Here is a 15,782-nt window from a genome sequence, read left to right as displayed (position 1 = left end):
GAAAACATTGTGTGTATTTTTTTATTTATTATTATTTTTAAGTAGATGATGCGAGAGCAAAATGACAAAATCTTGCTTAATTGTGAAAAGTTTGACCGTAAATGGTTAGGTTTCGCTATTTTTCTGGTTCAAAGCGGGTCAATATATATATTGCAGAAAGTCTGTAATTCAAAAAACACCTTTGTTCCTCCTATAGACTACGTTGTTTCATGTTCTTGGCATGTGACATATTCTTATTAACATGAATTATATTGCCATAAACTGAGTTACCAAACAACTGCAATGGTTATATTCTCTATTCTAAGAATGGCCAATATTGTTATTAACATTTCGATAACAGCTCTGAAATCCTAAATACGAGAAACTTTCAAAAAAGTGTCCATTGTATCCTATTGGTTGTCAAAAAAAAAATAATAAAAACAAATCCCATTTTTATGACATGACTGAAAGGCGAAATATATTTTTTCCTCTGCTATAGGCATTGGTTCCGGGTTCTGACATTGTTTCCTCCAGAGCAATGATGTGGGACGTACCACAACAGGGAAATACATGAGAGTACCAACAGCAGTGACCTGATAGCCACCTGTGCTGTAGCTAGCCTTCATTAAAAACTAAATGTTCTCTACTATAACCTATAGTAATAGTAAGTTTCTTTCACAGTAATTTCACACGCGTTTCTTTTTAGTACAAATTGAAGTTGATACGTCAAATAAAATAGTTAATTTAAGATAGACATATCAGACTAGCAAGCTAATAGCTAATATAGCTTCGCTACTTGTTGTACTGACATGTTGTTTGACTTTAACAGCTAAAGCTTTCAGTCTGTTACGGCATTTAACGCTGTTATTCCAGTGGAGGCAGCTTTCTGGGACACATGTTTGTGTAGCTTATTCACTGTTGCACAAAAGGAATGCCTGTGGTAGCAAGTCAGAGCTCTGTAAAAAGCCATTGTTAACCACTGTTTGTTCTCATTTGTGTGTACAGGCGTGACAATTTTGGAGTAAAACAGAAAATGCTCATATGACCTCAGAGACACACCATGCTCCAAGCCAAGCTGACCGGCCAGTTAACCCTGAACGCTCTGAGGAGAATTCACCATGGAACTTGTTATCCGTGCCTGTCCGTCAGCTCAAACCGCTTCATCCAAAATGAGGGAATGAGGACCAAATATGGTCTCCACTCAGAGTCCAGTGTGTTGAGAAGAGTTCTTTATCGACAGAGAGCAGTCCATCCGTCACTCCAAATATGTCAAAGGCATCACAATGGGAGAAGATCATTCAGTTTATCAGCTGCTACTATTGTGAATTCAGCACCAGCGCATGTCCAGCCATACCTACGACTGATGAGGCTGGATAAACCTATTGGTTTGTACATTCATTTTTAATTAAAATTACGGATATATGGATACATTCAGTTTATGAAATAGCTTGTATTGGCAGGTTGTAAAAACAGTAGTGACTGTGTTAGTCATTCAGATATCTGTGGAATTAAAAAAAGTATTTTTTATTACAAAACAGGAAGTCTAAATAACGCAGTACGATTTTAGTTTTTTGCACTTTTCAGGGTTAAACACCGATACATATATCTACAGTACCTACAACTATATTCCTTTTATGAGCTTTTTATTAACTGATGGGTAAAATTGGCACTTCACCAGTTGGCTTGTAAAGTTGATGCACATATTTGATCACTGATAATCAATATAATAAATATTTTGGGAAAAAGTCTTAATGTATGTCACTTAACGCCAGGTCGAGCGTTGTAGATACATATGGTTAAAACCCGAAATGGTTCTTAATATAATAATGTTTTTTTTTTTAATGATAAATAAATATGCACAAATAATTTTGAAGAGCAAGGGAGCTCACATATTGTTTTTTACACACCTTCAGTGCAGCCAAAACTGTTTGTCAGTGTTATGTTATTTCAATTATACTCTTCCAGACCACTGTTAAACTGTCACAAGCATATTACCGCTCTTGGGAATTCATTTCTCTGCTGCCTCTCTTCTTGATCAGATGTTAATCCCTTTTTAAATTCACTTTAATTGCATCTCTTTCAGGTACATGGCTGCTGTACCTCCCGTGTACATGGAGTATTGCTCTCGCTGCGGACCCTGGATGTCTTCCAGATCTGGGCATGCTCACTCTGTTTGGTACAGGTGCTCTGCTGATGAGAGGAGCTGGCTGCACCATCAATGACATGTGGGATAAAGACTTTGACAAAAAAGTATGAAGAACTAAAATACGTTTGCAAAGGTTTTGGAAACATATGTTACTGCTTTATTTATACATTTATTTATATGTGTTTAACTGTAAATCCAGTGTTAGATAAATAAATAAATAATAGTCCAAGAGGCTATTAATCCTAATTTAGTTTCAGCCCTGACTGAAGGAAAGTGTTGATGTTTCTGTGCAGGTTTTCAGGACATCCTCTCGACCCATTGCATCAGGAGAGATTTCTCGAATGCAGGCACTAGTCTTCCTGGGAGGGCAGCTCTCTCTTGCACTTGGGATTCTTTTGTGTCTCAACTATTACAGGTACCCAGAAGCAGACAGTGTAATCACGAGTTTGTGCATGTGAATATTTATTGATCTTCAGTTTCAGCTTCATGTGCAAAAGGAACACAGAAACATGAAGCAACCGGGATAAGTTAGACAAAAACACTTTTAAGGCACTTGATGTGGGTGATGTTGCCACTGATGTTGCCCTTGAGGGTAACAAAGGTAGTGATACTTCCATAAAGACTGTTTAGCAGGTGACATTTATAGCTGAGCTACAGTGTCTTAATACGCAGATGCAATAGATCAGTAAAAGAATGCTTAGTTTTATTCATTACTTTGTAATTGTCTTAACAGCATTGCTTTGGGTGCTTCTTCGTTATCTCTTGTCATCATCTACCCACTGATGAAGAGGATCACCTACTGGCCACAGTTGGTGTTAGGTATGTGCTCAGCAAAATGATGTGGCATCTGCGTCTAAATTTAATGCACAGCTAAGTGAGGAAATTATTTGGCACTGGCAGGCTAGTCTATTGAGCTGTTTTTGCTAAATTTTCATTGCAGCCACTCAAAATGGTCCTCAATAGTCTGTATGGCCCCTATGTGCTTGTATGCATGCCTGACAACATCGGGGCATGCTCTTAATGAGACGACTGATGGTGCCCTGGGGTATCTCCTCTCAGATCTGGACCAGGGCATCACTCAGCTCCTGAACAGTCTGATGTGCAACCTGGTGGCATTGGATGGACTGAAACATAATGTCCCAGATGTCTTCTATTGGACTTAGGTCAGACGAGCGTTGGGGTCTGTCAGTTTTATCAGTTCCTTCATCCTCCAGGAACTGCCTGCACACTCTCACCGCATGAGGCCGGGCATTGTCGTTCACCAGGAGGAACCCAGGACCCACTGCACTAGCGGTCTGACAGTGGGTCCAAGGATTTCATCCCGATACTTAATGGCAGTCAGGGTGCTGTTATCTAGCCTGTAGAGGTCTTTGTGTCCCTCCACTGATATGCCCCCCCAGACCATCACTGACCCACCACCAAACCAGTCATGTTGAATGATGTTTCAGGTTACATAACGTTCTCCACAGCTTCTCCAGACCCTTTCATGTCTGTCACATGTGCTAGGGTGAACCTGCTTTCATCTGTAAAAGCCACAGGACGGCACTGTTGGACCTGCTAATTCTGGTGTTCTATGCCAGTCAAGCTCCATGGTGCAGTGCAGTGAGCACAGGGCCCACTAGAGGACATCAAACTCTTAGGCCATCCTTGTGAAGTCTGATTCTGATGGTCAAAGACATTGACACCAGTGGCCTGCTGGAGGTCAATTTGTAGGGCTCTGGCAGTGCTCATCCTGTTACTTATTGCACAAAAGAGCAGATACCGGACCAGCTGATGGGCTGAGGACCTTCTACGGCCCCTTTCCATTGGGCTGCCTGTACAACCTCTGTAGGGTCTGGGTATTGCCTCATACTACCAGTAGTGACACTGACCCTAGCCAAATACAAAACAAGTGAAAAACAGTCAGAAAAGATGAGAAAGGAAAACATGTCAGTGGCCTCCAACTGTAAACCCATTCCTGTTTTGGGGGTCGTCTCATTGTTGCCCCTCTAGCGTGCCCGCAGCTGAAACTGATGAACAACCCCCTCTGCTACTTAACTGACCAGATCAATACCCCAGAGCACTATATTTGTTACCATTAACAGAGCCAAAGTTGGTCTCATTTTGCTCTTTCCCCCACTCTTTAGGACTAACTTTCAACTGGGGCGCTCTGCTCGGTTGGGCTGCTGTTAAGGGTTCCTGTGACTGGTCCGTGTGCCTCCCGCTGTATTTCTCAGGAGTGATGTGGACACTGATATATGACACAATATATGCACATCAGGTGACGTAGGCGGGTCCACAGAGCTTTGCATTTATATCCTAAAATACACATACTGTGTCTTCTCATTTATTATCCTGGTTGGCACCAATTAGTAGAGAGGAGATACTGTTTTCACAGTTTTTAATTTTATAGTAATTTATGGTGTTTCATTAATTCAAAACAAGATAGACTCACTCAGATAAAAACACAGTCTTAGTGATTATTTTTTGCATATACAGTGAGTTCACAACTCTCAACAGGGTAATCTTGCCTCTTGTAAACATACACACAATAAAAAAAAATAATGAATTATTAGTCATTTTCCGATGCTATAAATTTTCACCTTATTATCTTTGAGTAAATGATTTTAGTAATTGTTTCAGGAAATCTGTAATCTGTAATGACTTGCCTATATCACACATCACTACTCCAGCATGTGTTAGTTGTTAGCTGTACCAGCTATAACTACTCTTTCAACTTCTAATTACTTCAATTTGGCAATTGCAGTCCACTGCTCGTGTTACTGTGTCACTAAGTAATGAAATATTGATTGAGTCTGTCTTTGGTAACAAGGATAAGGAGGATGACGTCAAGCTGGGAGTCAAATCTACAGCACTGAAATTCCAGGAACAAACTAAACCTTGGCTGAGTGGTTTCACAGTGGCCATGCTGTCAGGACTAGTTGTAGCTGGGGTCAATGCGGAACAGACTCTCCCTTACTATGCTGTACTGACCACTGTGGGCGTTCACCTTGCACACCAGGTGAGGAATATAATGTGGAGTCTGAATGCTCGCTGCCTGGGCCAATTGTATCAGTAGGGTTAGATTCCATATGTGCATTGATATAACATGTTAAATCAGTAACACCAAACACAAGTTTCAAGGATGGAGGTCCCATTAATATATGTCACTTACTTTCCTCTCTTATAGATTTACACACTGGACATCAGCAAACCAGAAAACTGCTGGAAGGAATTTGTCTCAAACAGAAACCTTGGGCTGTTGTTATTTTTAGGGATTGTTGCTGGTAATTTGTGGAAAGAAAGAAGAGAGACTTTACTGCAGAATGAGGAAACATCCACATTAGTGAGATAGTCAGTGCACAGCGTATTTTATAACATTTTGTGTAATGCAGTTTTTTTATTTAAAGAATCATCTGGGGTTTTACATTATATTAAATGATATAATTACTTCTGTATTAAAAAAAAACACAAATTGAAATTTGAATCTTGAACTTGAACCTGCAGCACGTGTTTTTGTTGCTGGTAAACAAGTTTCTTTCTGCTGTGAGCACTTTGACAGCTACTGCATCAATAAGCATAATTGCAGGTGTGTTTTGGAACCTCACCTTTCCATTAACGGTATCGCCACAGACATCCAGCTCCAAATACTTTAAATTACTTTCATCATTTCATTAGAGGGCCACAGGCTCAGCCATCATGGTCTTACTTATTTTGACAGAAAGCAGTTAATAGCCATACAGTTTGCGATTGCCACTTTTAACCTGCAGTGAAAGTTAAGGGTTTTTCACCATTAGGGGGCAATATGATTCTTTTGCCACCTGGTACACCACATGTCTCATTGCCTTGTTCATATCCACCAAATGTTAAGAACATATCTGGCTGCTTAGCTCAACCTTCTTCCCATTCCTGATTTACTTTCATGCTGACCAGTAATCCTTTAAGACAGGTTGTTGAGAGTTGTCACACTCTAGAAGATTGAAGTGAGGTGATAAAAGAGACTGAAAACTGCCCAGGCTTGTGGAGTTCAGTGCAACTGATACTGCCACTTATTTCAATGAGAATATTAAAATATAACTTAATTCATATGGACAGTGTAGTAAACTTCAGTTTAGACATTGATGATTTTATTTCTTAAATCAAGTTCATTTAGCAATGGTACAATGCAGAACTAATAAAGTGTATGAATTACACTTGCATCCTCTTCTAAGACTACTCAAGCCAAGATTTCTATTACAGCTTTCTTTGACCACATGTGTTTACATGACTCCTCTAGTAGTGTCTTTTCAGTTTTAAGATAAAGAGTAAAATCAAGTTAACAAGTGGAAACAAACCTATGTATGTTGAAGACAAAAGTCTCAAACCAGACATATTTCTTAGTTCTACTGTTACAACAATACAAGTAACAATCATTTGAGTGTTCACCCAGCTTAATAAAGTGTATATTTTTCTCCATGTTTGGGAATTCTTTGGGTACATGTACCGGTGTATATGATAGTCTGCTTCCACAGTTGCTGCCCAGGTCAAAAAACCCACAAAGTGACCTAAGTGCAGACCATGCCACCACAGTGAAAATCCAAAAGTCATGAGCAACGGGAAATGTTTGCGCCTTATGTAAACCAGTCTACGCAGCCATGAAGCTGTGGTGAAGTTCCAACGACGGGCAAACACTGACACACGGCTCGATGCCTCAGTGGTCCAAAAGTCTCCATCAGATAGTCCTCTCCATTCTGGGGAGTTTCCTGATGATTTTTGCCCAAGGCCAAACCCAGCTGCGTTATTGAGGCCCTCACTGATCTTCCAGTGAGAGTAATACCTGATTCTGCAAATCAATGCCAGACACCAGGTCCAAACAATCCCATAGAGGACACCAGAGTTGAAAGGATCATAGGGGTTATCTTTCAGAAAATAGACAAGGTAACACTTAACCCACTCCAGCATTAACACCTGCATCAACTTTAGGACAACCACACCCACTGGACTCGTTGGAGAGCTGAGATCGAATCCTTCCATCAGAGACACAAATCGTCTGTAGGAGCACAAAGGTCCACCAAGCAGTATGGTGAAACTGAGGATGTAGCTGATGAGAGGGAGAAGCATCACACAAGCCTTCCTTTTGGATAATGTGTTACATTTGATTGTAATTATTTTCTCCTGGAGGTCCATTGACACTGAGGTGATTCTCTGCGTGAGCAGCATTGATGAGGACACTGCCAAAAACAATCTGAACATTTAATGAAATATGAGTCAGAAAGGAAGTTTTCAGTATATAACATTTCATTGCATTTGTCTTGATTGTAAAAGCATCCAACAAAATCTCACAGTTGGGTAATTTAGTAGCTGTTCTGGAGTTTTTGATCATGTCAAAACGGAAACGGCATCTAATTATCCTCGGAGGTGTGCACAACAGAGAACAGCACATACATTTCTCGTTCTTTTCTGTAACAGCTTTCAGATCTCTTTGCACTTGGGCAGGGAAAAAACACCACACCAGGCAGGGAGGTGCCACTCTGCTTCATGGCACACAGAGACGAAGTTTGTCTGCATTTGTGTTCATGTTCATGTTTTTATGAGACATAGGGTCAGATTCCTGGACACAATGTGCCTGCCCTGGGGGTTTCAGCCTGGGTTGTTGTTACTGGTGCTATATAAATAAAATTGAATTGACCAGCTGTCCCTGTCATTTGCACTGTTGCATTGTCCTTGTTCAGCAGTCTTTTTCTTGCAAACAAACAGTGCACTACATTGCAGTCACATTTTCCTTGAGCCAAAGAAATTTTGAGTTTATGATTGACAATGTATAACCTGCAGAGATGTGACTAAAATAATAGCATGTGTAGTGAAGTATCTGTAAGTTTTCACTTGACGTTTTGCATATTCACATATTCATATGTAGTGAATATATGGCGACTAGTCTTCCTGCTCGTGGACCATAACACCATAACCTCCCAGCACTATTCTTGAGCTAAACCATAACCTTTTTGGTTAAAACAATCTACAGTCATACCTAATACCAATCACCTGAATAATGCTCTTTGAGATTAAATGCCTTTGATATATATCAATGATGTATTGGCATAAATCCAGTTAAATACTAATGGAAACCCCAGTTTCATGACCAGAGAAGTAAGTTGTGTAGGTATCCCCTGAGACGAAGTGGGTCCTGGCCTCATACAATCTTTGAAGGTAGACTGATGGGACACATTTCCTGTCAGGGATACTTACCTTGATTCAAAGCAATTTGGGCCTTTTTACATGTTCACATGTTTCACATGTTCAATAAGAAAAACTCCAATTAATTAAATTAATTAAATAGATAACCTTGCTCTAGTTTAGGCCCTGGGGGTGCTTCAAATCAGGAAAAGCCTGAACATCTTCAGTACAGGGGCATATGAGAGAGAACTCAATCTGCAGATGACGACCACAAGGACCTAACAGGAGTATTTAACTTCCTCAATTTGATCCTCAGTTAGGTCAACAAATGTTTTAAATGCCCAATCCAGAGTAGACGTGTTGGAAATTAGATAAACTTAGCAAAACTGAACATTGCTTACAGTATTTGTGCTAGTCAACTTAACAGACAAGGCTGACTTTATGCAGAAAATGACCAAAACCAGTCAGGCTCACTGAATAATTTCCATCTTCCTGAACTTCTCAGCCCCAGGTCATCTGGGCACTACTGAAGACAGGAAACTAAAACTAAAAACTAAAAGCGGGTCTCAAATTTCTGACTTTGATTATTTTTTAAAAAGGTTAAATCCTTTTAAAGGCACTATAGCTTTTAGTGAATGCCAACTAAACAGCAATAAATGTGTCCAATGGCAAACTACAGAGTGTTTGCAGCAGTATGATATAGTGCCCTTTTTTATTGGTAAAAAAGATGTTTTTAACAGTTTGTATCGAATAATGGCGGTCTGTGCATGGTTCAGAGGAATAAAAGATCAGTTCCTTGCTGGTTTTGGTCTTTTAAACACCAGGCTTATGTTTTAATAGCTTGCATAAGAGTGAATTTGTGATTGCTACCTGTTGCTGACAGGTTCATCCAGGTAATATTCTCTGTATTGTATAAACAGGTGCCAAAAGGTTTGCCATGACATCTGGATACCCAACGCCCAGGTGTGGATACAGCTGGGCTCCACAGAGCACACGAGAAGAATAAAGACAGAGGTGGAGGTAAACAGGAGCACACTGTAGATGCCCATGGTGACAACTGCAAGGACACATCCTCCAACAGAAACAAACAGGTACCTGAAGATCATATCATTTTAAATTAGTTGGCATCAGAAGTGTGACAAGCAAAGATTTACCAAAAAAAAAAAAAAAATTATTGAAGTTGAAATTTGTTGATTAATAACAATGCTAACTCTAAATGATTGGCGCAGCTCTGTTGATAACTTGGTGTAGTTGTGAAAGAGAAAGTCGTGTCAAGGAAATTTTACATTTAAAACTAATGTAAATTTGTTCAAGACAATAAATACTTCAAATAATTAAAATAAGTACATATTCAATGCTGCACCTTTTCCCCAGACAAATTGATTCAAACTTCATAAACCTACAATTTAAATCATGTTAGAGATATCTCTATATATAGATATAGTATTTAGAATCCAGGGGTTACAATTCCTGCTAATACACTACAGAGGTGCTTGACAGCTACCATTGCATATGTAGTACATTATATAATAAAATCAGTCGGTTAATTCATATTCAGTTGTAATCATACATACCTGGATGTCAAGGACAGGTGTCCCTGTTTAGCAAGAAAATAGAACAAAAAGGCAAACGGGAGTGAAAAACATTGGTACATTAAAAACTGTTCCCACAGCCAGTCGATGGAGCCCATGTCTGAATTACAGGCTGAATATCACACACAGAAAGAACAAAGTCACTGACAGCAGACACTATAAATATAATAGGTAACATGTTTGTTTTGCTGGGCAACCATCCATAAGATTCCTTCTGTGATTTGCTTTAAAGTAAACCCTTTGTTTACTTTAGTTACACAGTTCTGATATCAGTTTTTCTGTTTGTCTGCCGTTATCAATACTCTGTGTGCATGGAAGCTGTTTGCAAGTCCATATTTCTGCAGCTATAGCAAACTAAAAAGGTATTTATTGATTTTGTATTCCCTCAGATTAAACAGCAATGCAGAGGTGTGTAACGCAGGATGTGTTTGGTTGAAATTTCTGCCCTATCTTGATTTATTTTATAGGCCTGCTTCAAGTCCTGTATTTTAGTTAGTTAGTGTTGGTGGTTTATTTGTCTGACACCGTGCAAAACACCAGTCATTGTAAACAAAGTAAGAGATAGAAAGGTAAAAAATGAAAAAAGAGGTCACTCTCACCAGCACCCTGATCTGTGACATTTGTAAGCCAAACTCTTGTCGAACCCTAACCCTCACACTGAACAACAAACTCTTGAAATGAAAACGGTCACTTGATGAAACAGTCTTCATGGCCTGCAGTTATCCACTCCTGCCTGAATGCATCATTCTCCAACCTGTATATGATACCTCTTATATAGCCGCTAACTCAACAACTGCTGTCAATAACAGCTTTATTTATATTCATTATCAAACTGTCATTGAAAATTGAATTGAACTATTAATATAAATATAACATACGATGAGAAGTGGTGCAGAATTGTGAGACATTTTCCTCCAGATCATTTAAAATAATTTCCTTTCACAAATTTTATTTACATGTACATACTTGTCTATCACCACTAGCTTTATACTAATAATCACATCTATGATAAATGTTCCGTGTCAGGGTTTGGTTTGAGGGGAACTAGTAGCATAGGAAAACAAATGTATCTGGGTTTTTTCAGTAAATACCATTTAAGATGAACTCCTGTGTAATTTTACAGCCATTACACAATGTTTAGTGTCCTTATGTAGGTAGTTTAGTTGCTAGTCTTTGACTCTGCTCAGCATTGGCGTGAAGTCACCTGATACTGTATTTATGCTAACTTTCCCCAAAAATGAACTGACTGATTATTTTTTAACACATTATTGTTATTTTCCATGGTTGCATGTTTTTCCTGCTCCCCCTTAAATTAGCCTGCACCAAAACATTAGCTTGAAAACCAGACACAAGAACTGAGTCTGAACTGAGCTACACCATGCTACCAAAACACATAAAACTTCAATCATTGTAAACAAAAAGAATAACATTTTTAATTATTATTCATGAATTACTTACACAGACGATTGAATATTTTTAAACCGCAATACAAGTTTAGTAGCTAACCGTGAGTGCCTTTTAATCAACCTGTACTTACTATATGTCAGTTCCCACTCTAACTAGTCTTGTTGGAGTCTAACTCATCTTTGTTTTCCAAGTACAAACATGTTTTGTTCCTCTCCAAAATTCTGGTGAAGGGTGATTCATGGTTGAAGCAGCTGTGACACAATAACTGCCAGGCATAATAGGTTCCTTTAGTTTCTGAGAACAGATTCCCAGAGAGAAAATACTGGTCAGTGAAACTAGTTCACTGGTTGCCAGAGGATTAAAAACAAACCATATAGATTAACATGCACACTCAGAAGAGTCTGAAGAATCCCCAGAAACATTAGGATGTACTGTTTGCTTTGGGGTATATATCAGTCTTGACTGAAGTGGTGATTGACTGACAGATATTGCTCTGATCCATTGAGCTTCACCAACTGCACTCGCTTCTTGTCTGCATAACTGGAGATTGGCACTTCCCAGTGCTCCCAGTGACACTGACACTTCCCTACCAGTGTTATACAAAAGCGTCACACATGTCATATTGTGATTTTCAAAACCTATCCCAACTAGACAGTAAAGTCAAAGCTAATGGTTTCAGAAGTTCATAAGAGTTTTGATTTACTCTATGTGTTATGGTTTGAGTTTTTGTCTTTTGTTTATGGTTTGAGTTTTTGTCTTATGTTCATAGTTTGTGGCTGTGTTCAGGTTTTCCTTTTTTTTCTCTCCAGCAGTGCAGGTGGTGGCTCGGAGGCGTGGCTGGCCCACTTTTTCATTAGGATCACTGCAGAGCACACCTAAGTTCCATCTTGCAATCACTACCCCATAAAAGCCCGGTTCACCCTCGATACCAATGTCAGATGATTCCATTGTCAAGTTGCATCAGTTTCCTTGCTGTCTGCCAGCCTCCGGTCGCCGCTGCATGCTGCACACCGCTACCTTAAACTTTTTGAGTTTGTAGTTTTTGCCTTTTTGAGAAAGCTGAAAATAAACCTTTGTTAGACCTGCCAACCGTTCTCTCTGCATTTTGGGTCCACCCTGCACTCAAGCCACAACACTATGTCAGAGTCTGGGTTGGACACAGTGCTGGATCTGCTCCCTAAAAAAACACCTGCAGCAGGGGAAGAAAGATTTGTGACCTCAGGTAAAAGTAGGAGCAAAACAGTGCTAACTGTGCTGATTACAAGTAAAGTCCCTGCATTTATAAATCCTCCTTAAGCCTTTCCACCTGGAGCTCCCTGTACTGCAGGTTGCATGTGTGGCTCGCTCAACAAAGACGCCACATGGAATAACTGTGATTAAAATGGTCGTCGCATTGTGGCGCTTCTTTTCAGATCAGATTTGGTAGAGTTGCAGATTAACATTTACAGAACAGGTTCAGCAACATTGCTAACTCAGCATTGCTGAGGCAGTTTCCCCCTCTCTGATTTATTGTTTTTGCAAGGGGAAGTAAAAGTGATGATAAAAAATCAGAAAGCTGTTGACCTTTTATGATTCTCCCAAGTGTTGAGCACACTGTTGTTTATTTTGGCCTTCCAATAAGTTTAATTAGTCAAATAAAAGAGCAAAAGAACCATGAGCAAAAGGTGCTTAAAGTACTAACAGTTGAAGTAATCTGACATTGTTAGATCAATAGCAATGCACCAATGTGTAAGCATCATGTTACTATCTAAGAAATTTACATAAAATTATCTTTTTTAGTGTAGTGTCATTTCTACTTATACTATTATACTTAATACCATACTTAATATAGTTAATATAGTTAATGCGTGTTCTCCCTGTGTCTGCGTGGGTTCTCTCCAGGTACTCCAGCTTCCTCCCACTGTCAGGTGTTAGGTTCATTGGTGATTCTAAATTGGCCGATAGACTGGTGACCTGTCCAGGGTGTACTCCACCTCTCGCCCGATGACAGCTGGGATAGGCTCCAGCAGACCCCGCGACCATCAAGTGGTTACAGATATGAATATATTTGTGAAGTTCTTGATCTATGCTTCTGTGCCAGTAAGAGGCAATGTAACTTTAGAAAGTTGTATATAGATGGATGGCTTCAAAGTATTTACGATCTGAAGTAATCTAGTATTACGAATAACACCCCTTTAAAACAGTCATGACAAATCCGTTGTGGACTGTTAATCAAATAGAATAAGGTTGAAAAGTCCATTCCTCAACTGGGTGTTTCTGTTTTTTGGGCCCACAGCATTTGGAGGGAAAATTTTGAGGCCGTTTGAAGTGCATGCCCTGCCCCGCCCCTTTAAAACTGAAACAAAGGATGAAACTAACAGGTATCAACAAGCTTTGCGGGAAGGAGTACTATTCTGTGCAGTGGAGTATGACAACAGTATAAAAGCATTTGCGCCCATCACAATTTTCTACAGTTATATAGTCCTGAAAATAGATAAAGAGAACCCAGTCAAACAAATGAAATGGATATAAATGTGTGTGTGCATGTGTGCATTTGTTTGTTCAGGAAAATGACCCAATATTACATATCTGTGAGGTGCAAAAGTAAATGACCCTCTAGGTTGCAAGTTCATTTCAAGGCCACATTAGAGTCCATCTGTTCAGAAGTGTTTCCAATCAAGACATTCATTCAGTGTTCAGTGCTGTGTTTGTTAGGGATTAGTAAGTCTGATGTCCACAACACATGTTTGTGGAAGCTTTCTGAGGAGCTGAGAAAAAGAGTTGTTTTTGCTCATCAGGCTGGAAAATGTTACAAAACCATCTCTAAAGAGTTTGGAATCCACAAATCCACAGGAGTGGTCCACCAACAAAGATCACTTCAAAAGCAAGACACATCATAGCCTGAGAGGTCCCAAAGGAACCCAGGGTAACTTCTAAGCAACTAAAGGCCTCTATCACATTGGCTACATGTTAATGTTCATGAATCCACTATCAGGGGAACACTGAACAACAATGGTGTACATGGCAGAGTGGCCAGGACAAAGACACTGCACTCCAAAAGGAACATTTCTGCCAGTATGCAGTTTGCTAATCATCATGAGGACAAGACAGAAGACTACTACTAAAATGTTTTGTGGACAGATGAGACCAAAGTATTTTTGGTTTAAATGAGAGGCTCATATTTAGAGATGAAACAACACTGCATTCCAGCATACATGAGGATCATAATGTCCTTGTTTGGGTTGGTTTTGCTACATCTGGGGCAAAACAGCATGCCATCATTGATGGACCCATGAATTCTGAATTATACCAGTGAATTCTAAAAGAAAATGTGAGGACATCTGTCTGTGAGCTGAATCTTAAGAGAAACTAAGTCATGCAACAAGACAGCAAGCCCAAACACACAAGTCTTTCTACAAAATGGTTAAAGAAGAACGAGATGAATGTTTTGGAATGGACAAGTCATAGTCCTGACCTTAATCCGATTGAGAGTGAGGAGTCACGTGCCGATTTGGGTTGATTTGGGCGGGGTCTGAGCCGGTCGGCCATGATGGTATGAGACGCTATCGGTTGCCAGGGGCAACGCCTTCAGAACTTAACGGAGGCGCTACTAAACATTCCAGAGCTCTTTAATATTTGCGCGTTTATTATTTCGGCGGGACAGAGTAAGAAAGTAAAGCAATGGAGTAAAGCAATGGAGAAAGATAAGGCGAAAGAAAATGGACCTTACAGGGACAAACTTACACCTACCGCAAAACAGCGGTATTTGGAGAAGCAGAGACTTGCTCTCCCTGTGTCCATTTCGGTAACCTAAAAAAATGTCTTCCATTGTTCCTACGTTTTCCATGATTATCGTGTGAGGTACTGGTGCAGTTTTTAACGCAGCAGTGAGTTCCAGGCATGGTATTACAGTGCGGAATTGCGAGAACCTCCTCTACTACCGAGTTAATACACACGTAAACAATCTTGTTTTGCCGCTCGAATCCTGCCAACATGGCGGAGAGGGGAGGGGCTCTGTACCATGACGACAACTCCTCACTCTCAATAGAAATGTTGTGGAAGCACCTGCAGCAAGCAGTTCATGTGAGGAAACCCACCAACGTCTCAGAACTGAATTCAATTTTCAATTCAATTTTATTTATATAGTGTCAATAACAATACAAATCGTCTCAAGCGGTTCTGAACTAAGGAATGGACTAAAATCCCTCCAAGCTGCTGTAGATGACAGATCAGAAGTTACCTGCTGCTGTTGCTGCTCAAGTGGGTCACAACAGATACTGAAAATAAGGGTTCACTTATGTTTGCAAATTACAGATATGTACAAATGCTAATTTTTCTTGGGTTCCCTTTGTACATTTTCAGGACTTATGCGTAAACCGGCTAATAATTTAAGTAATTTTTATGTAGAAATGTAGACATTTTAGAGGGATTTGTTTTTCCTGGTAAAATGAGAATAAATTAAGGATTGTTGTTGATTAAGTCACTTTATGGGCATTGGGATTAATGTCTAGAAACTTCAATTTCTCAGATACTATTTCACCTAGCCA

The 15,782-nt window shown here is 39.7% G+C and overlaps 2 protein-coding genes across 2 annotated transcripts; one reads left to right on the top strand and one right to left on the bottom strand.

Moving 5' to 3' along the window:
• Window positions 1-9: 9 nt before the first annotated feature.
• Window positions 10-6,349, top strand: coq2 (coenzyme Q2 4-hydroxybenzoate polyprenyltransferase). Its single transcript, XM_084552002.1, has 8 exons — window positions 10-643; window positions 985-1,364; window positions 2,063-2,229; window positions 2,419-2,540; window positions 2,859-2,944; window positions 4,252-4,385; window positions 4,938-5,126; window positions 5,295-6,349. Exons 2-8 carry the CDS (start codon window positions 1,040-1,042, stop codon window positions 5,457-5,459), a joined length of 1,188 nt encoding a protein of 395 aa, XP_084408128.1. The 5' UTR covers window positions 10-643; window positions 985-1,039; the 3' UTR covers window positions 5,460-6,349.
• mboat4 (membrane bound O-acyltransferase domain containing 4) lies at window positions 6,338-9,363 on the bottom strand (the record flags this gene model as incomplete). Its single annotated transcript, XM_084551719.1, is given in 3 exon segments — window positions 6,338-6,376; window positions 6,380-7,328; window positions 9,128-9,363. Coding segments are annotated over 3 exon segments (1,224 nt in total).
• Between the last annotated feature and the right edge of the window lie 6,419 nt (window positions 9,364-15,782).

The sequence above is a fragment of the Chelon labrosus genome (assembly GCF_963514085.1).
Source record: "Chelon labrosus genome assembly, chromosome: 9".
NCBI classification, from domain to species: domain Eukaryota; kingdom Metazoa; phylum Chordata; class Actinopteri; order Mugiliformes; family Mugilidae; genus Chelon; species Chelon labrosus.
The sequence above is the reverse complement of the archived record's forward strand: the minus strand, read 5'-3'. Positions and strand labels throughout refer to the sequence as shown.

Excerpts from the sequence above, each read along its gene's own strand:
- coq2 (XM_084552002.1), top strand. The coding sequence starts at position 1,040 with ATGCTCCAAGCCAAGCTGACCGGCCAGTTAACCCTGAACGCTCTGAGG. Across the intron at positions 2,230-2,418 it reads ATAAAGACTTTGACAAAAAA|GTTTTCAGGACATCCTCTCG; the intron begins GTATGAAGAACT and ends GTTTCTGTGCAG. Across the intron at positions 5,127-5,294 it reads GCGTTCACCTTGCACACCAG|ATTTACACACTGGACATCAG; the intron begins GTGAGGAATATA and ends CCTCTCTTATAG.